This window comes from Canis lupus, chromosome 8 (assembly GCF_048164855.1).
Source record: "Canis lupus baileyi chromosome 8, mCanLup2.hap1, whole genome shotgun sequence".
Classification (NCBI taxonomy): Eukaryota; Metazoa; Chordata; class Mammalia; order Carnivora; family Canidae; genus Canis; species Canis lupus.
This window is the reverse complement of record NC_132845.1, coordinates 41,708,029-41,727,937: the sequence shown is the minus strand read 5'-3', so window position 1 is coordinate 41,727,937 and position 19,909 is coordinate 41,708,029. Positions and strand designations below refer to the sequence as shown.

Here is a 19,909-nt window from a genome sequence, read left to right as displayed (position 1 = left end):
GACACCCAGCAATCTTCTAGGATCATACTATTGCCCTTTGTCCCCACATAAGGGAAATACAACCTTGATGGATAAAAGTGGGGAGGTCAGCTTCCAGAAGGCTGACCTCTCTCTAGAGTGGGGGATGGTAGGCATTCACATTCCACTCCCATCTCAGACAAAGGACAACAGAGGACAGAATTTAGCTTGATATATTTTGCTGGTAATGGGATAAACTGATGGCATATTGGAAATTCACATTTAAAATACATCTGTCCTTTCTGTAAAATGAGATGGCATCTACCAATCCGGGTAATGAACATCTAACTTCAATCCAAGCTGTTGGCTGGGAGTGCGGGCCCAGGCATGGTCCAGCATGTTCAAGGTGGTCCGGCCCATCTTGACACACATCACAGAGCCCTGCCCGCCCCCATCCCTCATTTTATTTCTTAGCAAAATCGTTACTGAGAATATTGAACTACCTTACAGAGACGTATTTACTCCCCTTATCTTCCCTCCGTTTCTCTTGATTAAAAGCTATGTGTGATATTTGTAGTTATCAAACATCAATATTTGGCATGGATTTACGGAATGGAGATGCGGAGAAGAAAGGAATCTGACCATTTCTATAAAGGGTAAAACCCTGAGCAAACAGACTGCATTTCTTATTAGGGGCAGTAAAGAGCAGAGACTCATTTCAGAAGGGACCAGTCGGGCTGCACCCCAGCAGGCTTTGTGAAACCAATGATCGGGGCTCAAAATTAGATTCCAGATTTCATCAGGAGAGCCAGCTCCCTTCTGAGCGAAGGAGAAGGCGGGGGAGAATCATGTAGCCCATCTGACAACTATTAGAGTTGGCTGAGAGGCAGCCCTCCTCCCTAAGGAGCTAAGTCCAGCACTCAAACTGGGCAGAGCTGAAATACTAATGAGTTAACCTTTCCTTAGTGCCCACCCCCAAGGCTCTACCTATATTAATTCATTTAATCCTCATGACAACCTGATTTATCAACTCCATCTTACACACACGAAAAGCCCAGCTGCTTACCTGGGCTTACACAAGAAGGAAGTGGCAGAGAGGAGGGTCAAGGTGTGCATTCGGGTTCACAGGGGGAGCACACACACACACTCCGCCATGCTGCCCTCCAGCTTCTCCATGGCAGTTTGCTCAGATTCCATGGTATACTGTGCCTAAGACCTGCTGCCATGCAGGAGGCACCCTTGCTTCAGGCCCCCAATATCCCTGACTATCTACACAGCCTTCACCAAGTTAGGGGACACTCGGTGTGCCCTTCTGAACTGGGAGCAGCAATAACCACACCTGCCCCTCTGAGCCGTTGTGATAGTTCACAACATATGTGTTTAAAGGGCATGAAAGGGAGATTTATATTCATTGGTAGTAGGAGTGGTAATTTACACAACTGCTTTGGAAAATTTGGGGGTAGCACCTATTAAAACGAAATCTGTGTCCATAATATGATCAAATACATCCCTTGGAATAGTCCCAAGAGAAACTGGGTGCATTTGTCCACCAAACAATTGGCGTAAGAGTACACATACCCTCAAACTGAAAACAACCCAAATGCTCAATAATTTCAGAGGATGGTGGTATAATCAATGAAATATTATTCAACCATTTAAATTCAACATTTTTAAAAGGAAGCCACTCCTGATGCATGCAGTAACATAGCTGGATGTCCTAGGGATGATGCTGAAGAAAAGAGGAAGATGCACACGGACTGTTGGGGTTTACACCAAATTCATGAACGGCATGATCAATCTTTGGTGGTAAAAGTAAGTAGAGTAGTTGGGAAGAGATAGTACTGACTTTGGAAGGGGCACAAAGAAACATTCTGAAGTGCTCCAAGTCAGTAAGACTGATGCTTTCACTCAATTATTACTTTTGTTAACACGTATTTATTGTGCACTCACTGTATTTTAGACACTGCTTCAGGAGGTAGGGAGAAGACAAGACCCTCAATCCCAACCTGAAGTTCACACTAACATTGGAAACCTGTCAGTATCACTGTGTCTCCAGGGGGCACAGCCATCCTCAGGGATTTGGAAAAATCGCTAAATAGATTTCCCTCTTTTATCTGGCAGAAAGCGGTGGGGAGAAATGGCAGGGATGCTCATCAGAGCAGCAGACCTCTGCACTCCCTGTGCCCGAGGTCGCAAGCACCACTTAGCATTTCATCCTGGCAAGCTTGGCTTGCTTTAATCAGGATCACGTGGCCAAAATCATGTGCAACATTTTGAAGGGAAAGAATTTAAGCCTCCATGTCTCACTGCCCCGAGTATCAGCTTTGTCCTTCTGCTCTTAATGCTGTTATCTCGTCCACACACTTGGTTTTCTGCCGAGCAGACGCTACAGAAAGGCATATTAGCGATGAGAAGTGGAGCGTGCCTAGAAGCCTGGGTGCCGAGCTGGTGACCTCTCTGCTCCGGAGGCCTGCTCCGGTGGGGGTGGAGGAGTGAAATATGCCCAAGAGGCACCCAAGGCTTCCTCCAGTCACTCAGATCCTAAGCTAGGTCCCAGGGAGATCTTTCTAAAATGCAAATTAGATAGAGACAATCACCAACTTAAAACCCTTCTGCAGCCCCATGCCAGTCACATCAAAAACTCAACTCCTGCCCATCAAGGACCACTGAGGCATGCCTGTTTCTCCAACATCCGCTCCTCTAGAATTTGAATCATGCTGAAGTCTATGCTCCATTGTGGTGAGTTTCTTCATCCACTGGATGCCCTCTGCTCTCCATTCCTCCTTTCCTCCCTCACCTCCTTTCTCACTTCCCCTTGTCATCTGTCCCTCTCTTCACTCCCCTCCCCTTAAACTCTGTTGCAGTCACTGTGGAGAGTTGAACGATACAAAAATGAACTAGACTCAGACCCTACCCTCAAAGGGCTTGCCATGAATGAGGGAATGAAAATGAATAGAAAGAAACCTGTAATTGCGGCACAATCTGATTTCTTCTTTGTGTAGGTAGAACGTAAAGTTTGGTGGTGGCACGAACAAGTGGTGAGAAAAGGATCCATGGAGGAAGTGACACTTAGAGTCTTGACGGGCAAGGGGGATCCTCAACACCAATTGTGGAAACCAGGGGTTCTAGGTAGAAGCATGGGCAGCAGGCAGCTCTGGTTTGGCTGCTGTGCATCCCCATGAGATACCTGGCATTGGGATGGCACCCATGCTACCCCTATCCTCTAATTACTACCCATTACTAATTAACAATGCCGGTCTTTCCTGTGGAGGACAGAAGTAGCCTTAGCGGCACTCCTATTTGGCATCTATAAATGCAGTGTTGCCTGTTTTCTATACCTGGTTACAGACATCACAACCTGGGATCAGGGTTGACAGCTGAAAGAGCCTGGTAGACCCACATTTGGAAGGTAGATAAGGAAGCTGAAATCCTTGGAGGGCTGGAGGCAGAACCAGGGACAAAATCCAGCCCAATGCACCAAGGCTCCGGCTCATACATTCTGCTGCCTCTTGGAGTGTGAAACAGCACAGGCCTGTCAGCACTCACAGTGATTATGAACCAGAGTATAAAAGACGAACAAACCTGCCTCAAGAAGAGACTGGCTCCTTTTTTTTTTTTTTCCTTCTGGAATCTGGCATCAAACCTTAGTCAATCGCTAGCAGGAATAAAGGCTGAGTGATTGCATGTGCATGCACGGGGGTGTGTACAAAGGAACAGGACGGTGTTTTCTTCCTAGACCTTCATATCCATCGCTCTAAACAACACATATCACTTTTGCTAAATTCCAAAAGGTGGCAGCATTCCATTAAATATTCATTTGCTGTGGAGGCTGCAGCAGGGAGTGTCCCACAGAATAGACATGGAAAGGAGGACACCCACATGCCTGGGGAGGTCAGAAAGGCTGGAGAGTCCAGTACTGCTGTAGGGGCTGATGTCTGGGGGGAGCTGTGAGCCCTTTCCTGGGGAAGAGGAGGATGCTGGCCAGAAAAATGCTGGAGCAGAGCACTTGGTCCCAAGACAAGAAAGTTGGATATGTCTCAGGACCTTCATAGGCAAGTATCTGGGGTGGACAGACCCAGGTTTATGCCATAGATCATCCCTTCACTAGAGTAGAGGCAGGACCTGTAATTTGCTTCTAGCCAATAGAAAATGTGATGGAATGCCCCGCATGTGATTATATTAGGACATATTTAAGAATAAGCTGCCATGCTGTCAACTCCCTATGAAAAGGGCTATGTGGCAGGGTATTGCAGGCAGCTTCAGTGAGCAGAAGAGAAGGCCTCCATCCTACAACTTCAAGGGACTGAATTCCTCTGACAACTAGTTGAACTCAGAAGGGGACCCAAGCTCCAAATGAAACCCCAGCCCTGGCTGACACCTAGATTGCAGCCTTGAGAGAGCCTGAGCAGAGGACCCAGCCATGCATTCCCAGATTCTTGACGCTTGTTAGCTGAGATAATAAATAGGTGTTGCTTCAAGCTAAGTTTCTGGCAATTTCTTGTGCAGCAAAATAAAGTGAATACAGCGTATTCCTACTACAGAAGGGTAGAGAGGTTATGAAAGATAGCTCCGAACCAAGTAGAAACGTGGGCTCTGCCACTTAACTGTGCTAGGACTCCAGGAGAATTAAAAAAAAAAAAAAAGTGAGAGTAGCAGTGTTCTTAAAAAAGTGAGAGTAGTAGTGTTCTTCACACCGAGGCAGGGTCACCTCCACCTACTTTGGGACACATTCACTCCAAAGTAAACTCCAGAATAGAGTGTAAATCTGCAAGTTTCTCATTCAGCCTCATTTCCCAAGCGACCGCCATCATGTGACCATTTGGCCACAGATGATCCCAATATTTAAAGACAGGTATATGTCATGCCTCCACCATGTCACCTCAACACAACCATTTCATGTGGCATCTAAGCAAAGACCTCACTTTGTTCTAATATTTGAAGGAAGTATGGCAGTCTTAGATGTATCAAGGGGTAGAAAGGCCTCCAACCAGGCATCCTCTAGTTATCTTTAACAGGTAACTTTGACCAGGTATGATTTTCACCTTACCTGCTGATTCCACAATCAACCCCACATTTAAGATGTTCCCAAAAATGTTCCTGGCACCACTAAGCATAACTGGGTGGCCTTACCCTCATTTGCAACTCAGCTCAGGAAAATAGTCAAAATCGGAATGAGTCCCAGAACCACCACCCATTGCGATAAGACTCTAAGCCTACTCCTCACCTGTGGAAATAGGGGTAGAAATAGTTCTTCCTCCATTAGGCTGCTCTGGGGTATAAAGGAGATAATGCATTCGAAGTTCTCAGCACAATGCCGGGTACCTCCTAGGTGCCCAATAATGCTGGCTGTCATCGTTATTACATCCTGGATTCTGGATGCCAGAGAATCGCATCTGCTGTGTCCAGGAAAAACCCTTTCTGGGAGGTAGTATATTTGTTGGAAAGCCAGAGGTCAGAACCAGGGGAGCTGAGTGGCAGCACAGGGCAGGGCAGTGGGTGAAATGGTGGCAAGATGCCAAGGCCTGAGGCTTTCTGGCCCCTGGAGCAGCCAAAAGGACCAAAAAGTTGGTCTCCAGGCCCTGCTTCAGTCTTATGAGTTGCATTTTCACTCTTCCAAGGGGACTGTAGCATTTCTATGACAAGTAAGAATAAAACTTTAATAAAATGCCATCAGCTGCCCTGAGTACCCTCACTTAACAGCCCCCAAGATTCACTGCTTAATTTTATAAATAGTCATTATCAACATTATTATTACTACTAAGGAGAATAACCACTCACTGTAAAAAATAAATAAATAAAACTGGAGAGTCCAAAGAAAAATGCAAAACCACCAATTTAGTTGAATTCCCCATCTGCCTTTCTGACACCTCTCTCTGCATTCAGAGAAAGGGAGATATATGAATATAATTGCACATAATTGGAATCATATGATATATGCTGTATTTCTCACTCAACAATATGTCATGAGCATCTTTCCAAGTCTATAAACATAAATCCTCATCATGAAATTCTAGCAGCAGCTTGGATTGGACTTTATGGATGCATGTAACTTACTTAAAATAATTCCTTATTGATGGATTTTGAGGCTGTAACTTTATTACTATTATTTTTTGCTAATACAGTGCTCGCTTCGGCAGCACATATACTAAAATTTTTTGCTAATACAATCATCCCTCAACAAATATACAAACACAGCTTTTCATACTCATCTATTCATCCCCAAGGTGTAAATTTCTAGAAATGTGATTACTGCAACAAAGAATAAACATGTTTTATGCTCTGAAACATGTGAGACAGAGTGCCATCCAGAATCATTGGTCACCACATGTTGCCACCAACAGAAGTCACAAAAATGACTGCTTCTACCTATGACGTGTTAGGCTGAGAAGCTGACCCATGGATTCCAGCCAGAAGGAACTTGACAGGGAGCATTGTGAAGGTCAAGACAGAGAAGAAGGAGTGGCTTAGGGTTGTTGACCTCACAAAACCTCTGAAGTTCTTCAGCTTCCGGGGGGGGTGGGGGGGGGGAAACTAACAGGATGGCATCTTTGTTTCCAGGAGACAGAACCATCAGCTTTAATGAGGTAGGGCTCCAGGCCAGGGACTAGGTGACTCAATCCAACAAAGCTGAAAATCGAGGGGGTGCTCTTCTAAGATCCTGACAAATGGACAGATCCCAAGCCACCTTTGGTCCTATTGTGGGCATGAGCATTAAAGAGGAGGGTTTTCTCCTCACTTTTACATCCTTCTCTTCAAAAACTCCTGCCCAGCAAGGCCAACTTCAAGACCCTGATGAGTCACTTCCTTGTTTAATACTTCATTTTCCACCTGCAAAATGGGTTTGTTATTTTTAGGTTTACTATTCATAGACCTGGTGTGAGGTTACAAGAATCCTGTGTGCAACCACAAGACTTGGTTATTCAAAGATCATGAAAAGTGTAGTAGCCAACTTCCAAAATGGCCCCCAGTGATCCCTTCTCTGGGTATCTACATTCATGTATAGCACTCTGCCACAATTTCATCGGGTTTGCGTAAGGGACAGAAGATGGCAGAGATGAAAGCACATGAATTCTGAGGAGAGGTCATAAAAGGCATCATGGATCCTGCCTTGCTTTCTCTCCCTCCTAGAGAGCCATGTCAGGAGGACACTCAAGCAGCTTTATGGAGAGATCTACAAAGGAGGAGCTGAAGCCACCTGTCACTAACAACATAAGGAAGCCTGGAAGTGGATCCCCCAAACCCACTCAAGTCTGTGGATGAAGGTAGCACCAGTTCATGAAAGACCTTGAGCCAGAACCACCCATCTAAACTACTCCCAGATTCCTGACCCAGAGAAGCTGTGGGATAATGTTTGTCCTTTTATTTAACAGCTAAACTCTAAGGTACTTTTTTTTTTAATGTGCCAAGACATACAATACACTTTTTTTGATGCATGAATCATTTCTGTGTTGACAAAATGGGAAGACTATCACACAGACTTGCTGTGGAGTTATGGACTGTGCCCCAGGGACACAGTGGACCAGAGAGGGAGGCCAGGCTGTGTGACCTTGGGCACATTCTTGACTTGAGTTTCAGTTTCCCTATCCACAAAATGAAGACAGACACAGCACTTACCTGAGGGGGTCATTGAGGGGACAGTCTCAGCACAGAGTTGAAATACTTGGTCAGATGCAAAGTGGGACAAGAAAGCCAGCTGTATAGCTGTCACTTACCATTTTTCATCTTCCTCCTCCTCCTCCCTTTGATGTCACAGGTAAACACTTTTTTCAGGTGATCCAGCAATGAGTTTATGATAAAAACCCAGCTTCAAGAGTCATTTTGGGGGAACAGATAGAGGCCAAGGAATGGATCCTTAGAGTGTCCAGTTTGCACCAAGTATCAGCATAGATTGGGAGCACACCAAATATAGAGCACATGCACAGATGCTGCCCAAGGTCACGTGAACATCTTTGATAAAAGAATTTCCTCTCAGCCATTTTCTTGGCTTGCCAAATTCTCAATGCCTTGCCATATCTATGTATTACCTCCAAACTCTTAGTCTGTACTCTTCTCTAAGTCAACTCACATCTTTAAGAAGTATTTTCAAAAAAAATTTCATATGGCTATCATAAATGGAAAGCCAATATCGCTTGGTATAAAGATAATCATGAAACCAAACACATCGTGACTAATACAAAGCAACTACAGAGGGTCTATGTGCCCCCTTGAAATCATCTCCCAATCACCAGCTATAAACTAACAGAACACAGTTTAGAAATGTACCACACAGTTCCCACATCCCAGAGAGGATGAGCTGGGGTGTTTCTGAAACTGTAAGTGCAGGGAGCATCCCTGCCCCCTGTATGCCTGGATGACACACAGAGGGGCACCAGAATCCTTCTAGCACCATTCACAGTCCTATGCTTTACTGACCCAAATCCTACACCATGACATGGGGCTTCAAGGCACTCATAAGCATTCCTGTCTTTACCAGGGGAACCATCAAATAATGTTAAATTTCCTTCCACTGCTTTGGGATCTATCTCCTCATCAAGAAGCAAAGAGACCAGCCCATGGCCCCTCTACCAGTAACTGTTCCCTCAGACCTGTCCCCCATGTAGGTCTGACCCTTCTCTGGGGGAGGTGTTCAGCTTTCATATCATGTACCATAGGTTGAGACTCTGGCCCCATGTTTCCTAATAGAAATTCTGTGAGTGTCGAGGAACATTTATTCCCCTCAAACCCAGTTACTTCTCTAGCAAGATCAGTTTCAGGTAAAAACCAGTCCGAGTGATTGATGATGGAGACCAAGGAGGCTGAAAAGGATGCAAAAGCGGTTTCTAAATCTAATCCGTTCAGCAAAATGCTTCTACTTACTGAGTCTTGTGGACTGTTCCTGGCACTGGAGAGGAGGGCAGAGTTCTCACATTTGTAGTCCTGGTAAAAACAAAAACAAAAACAAAACCAGGTGGAGGAAAGCATGCTGAAGACAAAGTTCTAATTTGGAATAACCTGGATTAGCATGAGCCTGGATCTCTCATCACATTTACTCAGTACTTTCTCTCCCTCTCTCCACCCTAATTCCTTGAGGGGTCGTCTGCACTGCCCCATATGGCAGCCATCAGGCACATGGGAATAATCTGAGCTGAAATTTGTTTCAAGTACATATTACCTGCATTTGAAGGCACTAATTGGGAAAAAAAGGGATTGTAAAATCTCATTAATATTAATATCTCATTAATATTTTTATATTGATTATGTTAAAATGATAATATTTGATATATAGAAATAAAGTGCATTATATTTCAATATATATACCATGAATATTTAAAATAAAATATATTATTACAATTAATTTCATCTGTTTCTTTTTACTTTTTAATGTGGCTACTAGAAACTACATGTATGGCTCTCCTGACACCTTTACTAGGCAGCATTGATCTAGATTCTTCTCTGAGTGTGTACCCTAGCCTGAGGCCACACGCAGCTGCCTTGTGGCTGGCTCAGGTGCACTTTCCACCCTTCGCCTGGCAACAGCTCCATTTCCTGGAGCACATGCACTGCAGTGTACTGAGCGCTCTTTATGTAGCTTTGTTCTGTTAACACTGCCCCCCTCCCCACAAGGACATTTGAAGCAGGTGTCTATCTCAGCCCCATGTACAGAAGCAGAGAAGCTGAGAACCCATCTGAAGTACCCCAGTAGAGGTACTGTGGGAGAGCCAGGGCTTGGGCCCAGATGTGAAGGGATAGATCTTTACTGTGCTGCTGTATTCTACTCCTGATGCCTTTATCTACTTCTCCATGAGGCATGGCACATGAGGGCCTGTTACAAACAGTCATCATCTGACTCTGGGGAGCTGCCCCCACCTTAAAACTGGCAGCAGTGCCTGAGGCTCCAAATTGTCATTAACGGAAAGTCACTGGGGTTTGACCTGGAGTCACCTTTTAAACCTCCTGGGCAGAGAGAACATTGTGTGTGCATTCATGCACAAGCGAGGGGGACAGAGATATAAACAGACATAGACATCATAAGAGATGGACAGAGAGAGAGACACAGAGAGAAGCAGCTGCCTACAGTCCTTCACTAGCCACAAGTCACTCAGACCCCGCACAGAGTTCTGTAAATTGTTCACTTGCCCCAACAGGACAGACACCCCTTGGTGTTTCCCTTTTTTGCAGTTTTTGCCATAGACACTGTTCATGGAAAAATCCAGCGATCAGAAGATCAAAATTTTGCTTGTATCCCTCCTTCTACCACATGGAAGATGGTCCCCATCCCCATTCCATCTCCTCAGTTTACTGAAATGCTTAATGAATTCAGGGAGGGAGGGGAGGATGAATTTAAGCACAAATCATGCCCCCCATCCTCCGGCCTTCCAGTGACTGCCTAAAGCAGCAGCCTGGGAGGGGAGATGAGGAGGAGGAAGATGTTGCCAAAGGCATGATTTTGCAGACAGATCCACTAATTCTCCTTTGACAAATGTTTTTGGCCTGAGAATTGCTTCCTTATTGGCCCCATTTTATAAATGAGCCAACTAAAAACTACACTCTAGTGAGGAGTTCAGGCCCATAGCAGATCTCACCCAATAGACAAGGTCCAAGTGTTACAGATCCCCTGGGGTTCCTGTCTCCTGAGCGGTCCTCTCTTTGAAAAGGACCCATCCCCCTGCCTAGTTCCAGCTGGTTTAGGGACGCACACCTGTCCGAATAAGCACCAACCATGGACTGTCTCTCAGGAACAGGGACCAAGACACATGGAGATGGTTTTTGGGCTTCACGGGTCCAAAGCACTTGTATTCAAAGCCAGTAGTGGCTTCACAGGAACCATTACCCTGGGAAGGTGATGTTTGGGTTGAGCCACAACTAGGCCTTCCAGAGGAAGCTGACCAGAAGAAAGAAGAAAGGAGACCCTAAGTGAGCCATTCCTACCACAGTGATGAGAGTACAGGGGCTGGAAAGATCATGACGCTCAAATATGATCTTACATGGGAACCATGTCACCCAAGGAACTCCTATCCAGCTGCCCCCTGTAGAGACTTCCCTCCTTCTCTTTGCCCTTTCCTAACTGCCCACACTCTCCCACCAGCCAGCAGCCCAGGCTCCTACCTAGCGATTATGCCCCTCCTTGTGGTACTTCCACTTCATGTTCATTAGTTGGGAGCCTTCACCTCCAAGAGGTGGGGATAGCACCAACTCAGTTCACTCTCCTCAGAAGACTTTTTCTGACACCTCTAGACCTTTTTGTACCTTGTAATTGTGCACACACCCATTTGGATTAGCAGCCCTCACCCTCTTTAACACAGTCACCGTATTATACTTAACAAAGCGCTGACTCTACACCTAGTTCCCTGTGTCTTCCACCCTTACCTTGAACACAGTGACAAGCACATATGTAAGTTCTAAGACAGAAACAGATAAGAGATAATATCTCTCAAATGGAGGAGAGGCAGTGGTTGTCTGACATTGTTCTGGTTTCTAGAAGGCCTCACATGTCTCCCTGAGTCCTTATCATAAACCTCAACATCTTTTGACTCAAGCTGGTCCATCCTAATGAAAATTTTTAATTAAGAAAGAGAAGATCTATCACCCTTTCCCAAGTCACAGACTAGGACCACCCTAAGCAAGCCATAGTTGCTACCCACCTCTTTTCCCTTTGTCCCAAGGATACCTGACCCCTTCTCTGGGCCTCATCCCTGTCCTTGGAAGTCCAGTATTCTGCCCTTGGAATTCTTGCCCTCCTGTGTCTTGTTTTTTTTTTTTTTAGATTTTATTTATTTATTCATGAGAAAGAGAGAGAGAGAGAGGCAGAGACACAGGCAGAGGGAGAAGCAGGCTCCATGCAGGGAGCCCGACATGGGACTCGATCCGGGGTCTCCAGGATCAGCCCTGGGCTAAAGGCAGCGCTAAACCACTGAGCCAACCAGGCTGTCCCTGGTTTACAGATTTCAAAAGCTAGGACATGGATCACCAATAGTGAGGACTGAGCCAGTTTAAACAGTGACCAAGCCAGAGAGCCCCACAGAGCCATTCAGCATCACCCTCTAGGGGATTTGGTGTGAACTGGTGTGAGCTCCCAAAGAGCATGATAGAAAGCATTTGTATGTCACATTCTTTGCATAAAAATGACCTTGAAAGGGTTTGTCCTTCAGATTAACAGAAGTCCAAGACCACAGCTAATGAACAGAAATTGTGGTGTGGGTTGGGGGCATGGTAGGTTCCCATGGATGGAACTAGTAAGACCTACAGGGATACCAGTTGGGGAAGACAGGTGAGGTTCAACTCTAAATGTCTGCCAGGCTTCTCAGGCTCACTGTACCCAGAAATGTCCTGACCACAAGGGTGTGATACTTCTGGAGAAGTCTGTATGCTGAAACAGGGCAGGCTGAAGAGCTTATGAGGCCAGATCATGGTCCCTAGGTGATCACAGTCAACAGGCATTTCCACCATAGTGTGGAGGCTGCATTTGCTAAAAGCAAAAAATCAGAGTAACTCCTCAATGTGTGAACCAATTGGGGGACCTAGCATAATCAAATCATGTAGGTTTTTATCATCTCAGAGTGCTAAAGACCTTTCTAACTATGACCCAAACCCAAAGCCATAAAAAAATGAATAAAAAATTCAAAGTTTTCTGTGTGAAAAGACAGACCATGAAGTATATAAGACAAAGGACAAGATGGAAAAATTTAACTTACTAAACAAAGGGGTAGCTTCCTACATTTATAAAGAGCTACCTCAAATAATAAGAAAACACCAAAGAAGTCGGAGGAAAAATACGAGCAAGGGAGATGCACAGCTCACAAAGCAGATGGTGATGCAAAAGTCTGTTGCACACATTAAAAGATCCTTTACTTCACCCATAATAAAAGAAATGCAAATTAAGGTGATGTATTATTTTTTACTGAGATTGGTAAAGATGAAAGTAGAGCCAGGTAGCAAGCTGGTCACAGTGTGGAGAACCATGTATTCTAATCCACGGTGCAAGTACACATTGCTCAACATTTTAAAACTTGTTAATATTTGATTTAGCAATTGCATTTCTTGGAATTTCTGCTATGGAATGTCTGCACATGTGGAAAATGACCAATGCCAAGAATATGCACTGAAGCATTTTTTTAATTATAAAATATTGGGAGCAACAAATTTCCATTATTCAGAGACCAACTAAATCAGTCATGGTGCATCTAGAAACCCTCGGTAAAGATAATGAGGCAGCTATAGATACGGACTGATAGAGAAAAACAGTAAAAAGCAGAGTGGTTCATATAGTATGCCACAATCTGTTCTTTGTTTTAAGATTATATGCATATATAGTGTATGCACTGAAATCTCTAGAAGATAGATAAGAAACTGGTAAAAATAAATGGCTAATTTTGGAGATAGGAGTTAGTTGGCTGAGCAGCATGGAATAGTAGAGAAGTGGGGATTTTATGTTTCTGACTTGTGTATATTCTGGGCATGTATTTTTAATGAAAAATTTTCATTCTACCTTAAAACTTTTATTTCGCAAAGAAAATAATTTAGTGGAATAACATATGGCAATGCTAGCAGAGCCCTTTGGGTAGAGATTCACTTCTTGACATTTTCTGAAAAAAAATTAGCTCACATTATGTGGTAAATGACTTGGAGTTGCTTTGGAGGACAAGAGCTCCATCAGTGTGGTCTGAATGCAGAAATGCTGGCTATTAGGGGGAATATTTTAAAGGTTTTTACATGGAAATTCAAGGGTATGGCACACAAACTATACTTGCCCCTTGTGTTCCCAAGGCAGGCAGTACTAATAGAGGACCGAATTTTCCTGGTGAGCCCAGAGATGCAGTCTCAAACTCATTCCAACACAGTCAGAAATGATACCCACCCGTGCATATTGATGTACCAGCTGAAGTCAAATCCCACCTCTGGGGAGGACACTCACAGGGCAAAGCCTAGAAATCTGGAAGCAGAGTCTCCACTCACATGATTCCTTGGCAACTCCACCTGGGCCCAGGTAGAGCTTACATCACCAGCCTCCCACCACCACCAGTCACCGCCAGAGCCCCACAGCAAGGCAGTGAGGCAGCCAACTTCCCAAGGCCCATCTTCTGAAAATGTTGTCTGGTATCTACCTGCCACCTCCAGATCAAACCACCCAGAGTCCTTCTGAGAAAATGGACGTTAACCTTCAGCAAGGAACTCAGTTCCCTTGTTTCCCTCAACTTAGAGAATTCCGTGTAAATGTCAGATTAAGCTCTTCAAGTCCTCTGCTTTTAAAATGAGAGATAAAATTTAGCTCCCTATTCCCAGATGTTAAAATCTCTGCTTCTCCCCAGGGCAAAGAAATCAATGTGAGTAAGCTCTGTATTTTTTTTTCCCTTGGAACACGACCACTTCCAGCAATTTATTTGACTGACTATGCCTTCTATTACCATGTAAATTGTTTCAGACTGCAGGAAAAAAAAAGTATTAATCTCCTCTCAGTAAGTCATAAAATAAAGAAATCAATTTCAAGGTCAATTTAGCCCAAATAACACCTGCTGCCCTTTTTTGTAACATGCAGACTCCTCTGAAACACTAGGCTGTTGTCTAAGGCATCAATATGCAGCTATGGAAAACCGGGTTCACATCAGTCAGGGCAGCACCAGGGGAGACCCTGGCCCGGTGGCCCAATGGCAGAGTGTGAACTTGGGAAGGACAGGGTTAACAGGATTCAGCAAAATGACCCCTTGCAGGCCAGGGTTGGAAAGCAGAAGAGCCACAGAGAGGGTCCAGTACAGTTGGGTTCAAGGTAGGACTCTGGCTCACTTTCTGTGTGACTCTGGGAGAGTTACTTAACCTCCCTGAGCCTCAGCATCTCTCTCTGTAAAATAAGTAAAATGAGGGAGGTTGATCTTACAGGAGGACTCTTCTATCCAGTCAGTTGCGGACTTTGTCAAAGTTTAGACACCCAGGAGAACTGGCCTAGGTGACCAAGTTTATGTAGCTACTCCTTATCAAGGGACAGGCTTAGTATAACAGTGAAGAAAACAGGCTCTGGAGTCTGACCAGCAGTACCCAAACCACCTCTCTTCCACTTGTGAGCCACGTGACTTTGGACAAGATACTTAGTTCTTAGCCCCTGAATTCCTTCATCAAGAAGACAGAGGTAACGATGTTACCTGTTTCTAGAAAGAGGGAGCTACCATCCTCAGCAATGGACAAGTAAACTGGACTCAGGAAGGTTAAGTGATGCACCCAGCGTTGCACAACTTAAACAAGAAGGCAGCTTCAGGTCTGAATCCTGGAACCTCTGCATCCAAAGCCATTGTGCCATCCCCCAGGCCACACTGCTTCTCAGTTTTCCTGACCCTGTGGTGAAGAAAGCATCACACAAACCCCAGGACCTCAGGCAGGAGGTTGCAGCACACATTAAATTTTTTCACAAATCCTATGGGTGAGTGAGGCCATTTCTGTGGTACGTTCCTATCAACCTCTGCCACCACCCCACAGACCCCCCTGTGAAGAGGTCACAGAATGGAACCAGCAGCTCCTCATGGGCAGACCAGGACGCAGGAGACTGGGGAAGCCCATCTTTTGGATCTCTCTCATTGGGAGTCCATTGTTTCTCCCCCATCACATCCCACATGTACCACCCTGGCCCTGGCCTCATCTGACCTCGCCCTCATGTAATCTTAAGTTTTCCAGCTTTATCCAGGTGGCCCCTAACCCTCCTCTATTCATTTCTGCAAAAGTTAGCCTTGTATTCCCACCTGTCCATCCAATCAGTTACCAAGTCGTTCTGTCCTACATGTGAGATGTTGCACCCGTGAAGTGCACCCCCAGCGCTCATGCCTGAACCCGGCTCACTTTCACTGCAGTGGCTTCCACGGAGGCCTCTTTGACTCCATTCCCTCCTCCTCTGCTCATCCTCCATTCTATATCACTGGGATTGTCTTCAAGTACAAATGGATTCATATCATTTCCACTGAAACACCCTTCCAGCCTTCCATGTCACTGGAACACTGCAGAGGGTTGCCCATTGTTTACATGGGGATCCATAGAGGACTACGGTCCTTAGACAAGCCACTCGATCATGCGAACACTGAGCAGAGCACATCTGGCAATGCTAAGCCTGACACAGCTACCGAGGAAATGCCAGGGCCTCCTAAAACATAATGCCAGAAAAGCAGAACCACAGTTAACTGAGCATTTACTATGTGTTGCAATGTAGGATCACACTGTTAGTTATGTGGCGGAAGCTGGAGAGGGCTTGGGCTCTGTGCCACAGTTCCAGCTCCCCTTTTAACAGTTTTATTGAGATAAAGCTCACATAACATACCATTCATTTCAAGTGTACAATTCAGTTGGTTTTAGTGTACTCAGATACATGCAACTGTCACCATAGGCATTTTTAGGATGTTTCATCCACTTAAAAAAAATTCCCATTTAATTATCACTCCTATCCCTCTATATCCCCACTCTAGCCCTAGATGACCACATTTCATATAAATGCAATCACACAAGATGCAGTATTTTGTGACTGGCATAATACTGTCACGGTTGATCCAAGTTATAGCACACACATATCAGGATCGTTCTTTTAAAAAAAATGGCTGGGAAATATTATGTTGTATGGACAGACCACATTTTGTTTATCCACTAATCTGTGGATGGACATTTGGGTTGTTCCTGCCTTTTGGTTATCATGAATAATGCTGCTATAAACATTTGTGTAAATATTTTTGTGTGAACATATGTTTTCCATCCCCTTGGATATATACCTAGGAGCGTATCACAATGTAGGAATGGTTTAGTCCTGTGGTAACTCCATGTTTCATTGTTCAAGGAAACACCACCCTGTTTTTCCACAGGGTCTGGACCATTTTACACTCCTACTAGCAGTGTGTGAGTGTCTCAATTTCTCTGCATTCTCATCAACCCTTGTTATTACCTATGTTTTTTTATTGTAGCCATTCCAGGGAGTATAAGATGATGCTAGATTGTGATTTTGATTTGCATTTCCCTGATGACTAATCATGTCCAGCATCTTTTCATGTCCTTGTTGACCATTTGTATATTTTCCCTGGAGAACGGTCTATTCAGATCCTTTACCCATTTTTAAATTGGTCTTTTAATAATTGAGCTGTAAGAGTTCTTTATATATTGTGGGTACAAGTAACTTATTGGATATATCATTTGCAGGTATTTTCTCCCATTCCTTAGGCTGTCTGACCACTTTTGAAAAAATGCCTTTGTCTTGTCTGTTACGATAAGCAACCAGTGGGGCATGTCACACACTTTTTCAGTTTTCTTTCCCAGTTCCTGCTGGGGGTTAAGATTTGGATATGTGTTTTGAAGGCCTTTATTTAACCTACTCAATACACAAACAAAAAATGCTAGGACTTGACCCCATACAAATCATGTCAGATTTTCCTGAAGTGAAGCTAGAGCTTTGATAATTCTTAAATCTCCCCAGGTCACGACAATGTACAGGTAGGCTGTGAACCACTGGTCTAAGCCCTGAATAAATGCTGTCTTTGTCCGGGAGGGGGCTCTTCCGAGGAGTCAAGGTCAGCCCACTGGGTGGCAGGACATCAGCAAGTAGCTGTGCCAGATTCCCCACTATGAGATCCTGTAGTTCTCATTTACCATGGCAGCTCCTATACCTCTGAATGCTCTCTCAGAAGAGAGGCAAGTGAATCAAGACCTAGGATATTCACACAGAAAATAACATCTAAGTGCATGGATCTGGGACAATGACTACCAAGTTTAAAAACCCCAAACAGAACCAAAAGGTAGAAACAATCCAAATGTCCATCAAGGGATGAATGGATTAACAAAACATGGTCTATCCATGCAATAGAATACGATTCGGCCATAAAAAGGAATGAGGTTCTGATTCATGCTGCAACCCAGGTGAACCTTGACAACTAAGTGAAATAAGGCATATATAAAAGGCCTCATATTATACTATTCCACTGGCATGAAACCTGTAGAGAAAGAAAGTAGATTATTGGTTTCAAGGGGCTGGGAAGAGGGGGGAATAGGGAATAATGCTTTGTGGATACAGGGTTTTGTTTGGGAAGATGAATGTGTTTTGGAACAAGATGGAGGTGACAATTGTGCAATACTGTGAATCCACTAAGTGCCACTAAATTGTTCGCTTCAAAATGGTTAATTTTATAATAATTTTACCCCAATTTATTTTTAAAAGACCAAATAAATTCCAACCAACCCAACCTCTAACCCTTTCTGGTGCCTTGACCATATTATTTTTTCAGATAAAAATAAATATATAAAACTACAGACTTTGACATACATCTATCTGTACAATCAAGAGAAACTTTCTCCTCTATTCATCTCAAAAGCCATTTAAATTAATAGGGTCTGTATCAGGAATGTCTAATAGAGTTACCAATTCACTGAATCAAAAAACAAGCATGAACAATAGCATAACTTCAGTCCCCCCTCAACGTAATGAGAATCTCAGTCTCACGTCATGAGTGAGGCACAATGAACTATGGCCTCCTAGCCCACCCATGGTGCATGGATGGCATCTCACACCTGAGGGTAACTGTCCTTCAGGAGGGAACAGCTCACCTGCCTGTGCTGCCATACAAGGGGAGATATTTGAAAATAGAAGCTGGAGAGGGATGGTAAAAACCAGCCTGGGAGAGACATAGCACTTCATCGCTATGCCCTTGCAAGGAAACTTACAGCATGAAAAAATGTCCATTTGCACATAGGCAACAGTGTCTGAAAGAGAGCTAATGAGACAAGGGAAGGGAGGACATACAGAAGTCTCCGTAAAAATTCTAGGAGACGCCGCATGGAGATAAAGGAGGGCATTAGTGATGCACGATGAAACTCGGACATTTTTCTGGCTCAAGATGCTGAACACAGCACTCAAGTTTTTCCAAGGACGAGAACAGCATGGGGCTGGTGAAGGAGACATGGGTTATTACGGGAGCTTTTGCAAGATGAAGTCGGGGAGAATGGCAAAACAAGTGAAGTGTTAAATAAATACTTCCTGAATGGAATCACGAGGGAGAACACTAAAATTAGGATGTCTGACAAGGGCTTTTTATCCAATCTGCTCAGGATTTCTTCAGGGTTCCTGAGAGAGAAGTTGTCAGTGACCTGCATGACATCACGGGCCATTTATGCAGAAATGGGATAGCTGGAGCACAAAGCGAGCTGATTACAGGGATGTGGACCGAACTCCATGTAACTGCCCTGAGACAGTCCTGAAGACAAGTATCTGCAAAGAAGGAGGGCACCAACCAGAGAATCACGACACTACAGAGGCTAAGAGCATGGATTCTAGATTCAGGCAACCCAGCATTGGAGATCCTGCTCTATCTTTTAATAAATGCATGACCTTGAACAACTCATTCCACCTCCCTGAGCCTTGGCTTTCCCATTTAAAAAGTGGATAAGCATTTCATCAAAGGAGGATGTTAAATGAGACAATCATAAAATCCCAATAAATGGTTAAATGTTATCATTCCATTCTGCAGAAGGGAAACTAAGGCTCAGAGTGGTTAAACAGCATTCATGGATGTCCCCAACCTATGTATTATGTGGCATTCTGTGGCAAGAATTGTGGGTGAAGCATGTTGTTTGATCTCTGAAATAGCCTAAGAAGCTCAGGAGCCAGGCTGGACTTCTCCCTAGCTGTATGATCCTGTGCATGTCATATAACCTCTCTATGCCTCAGTGTCCTCCTCTGATAAAATGGGGGTAATAACAGCACCTTTTCCAGAGGGCTGCTGTGAGGCTCGATGAGTTACTGTGTGTAAAGTTCTGAGAAGAGATCCTGGCACATTCCAATAAATGTGACAATCATATTATCAATGGTATTAGATTATCTTACAAATGAAGCCCAGAAAGGGTAAGCAAATTGCCCAAAGACACATCGCTGATAAGGGAAGAGTCTCTGTGACTCCATTCCCTGCTCTCCTTCCTGAGCTACTCAATAGATACTTGGAGCTTGAATGGCCACTGCCTTTCCCAGGAC

General features: G+C 44.4%; 1 protein-coding gene across 15 annotated transcripts in view; it reads right to left on the bottom strand.

Annotated features, from left to right (window-relative positions):
* RBFOX1 (RNA binding fox-1 homolog 1) overlaps window positions 1–19,909 on the bottom strand; it is a 2,033,710-nt gene that overhangs the window by 1,741,842 nt on the left and 271,959 nt on the right. For 13 of the 15 annotated variants that reach the window (XM_072835692.1, XM_072835700.1, XM_072835693.1 and 10 more), the window contains one exon: window positions 8,815–8,874. The exons of the other annotated variants lie outside the window; for them this stretch is intronic. In XM_072835692.1, the coding sequence (XP_072691793.1) occupies window positions 8,815–8,874 (60 nt within the window). The remainder of the gene's footprint in view (window positions 1–8,814; window positions 8,875–19,909) is intronic. 15 annotated transcript variants of the gene reach the window in all.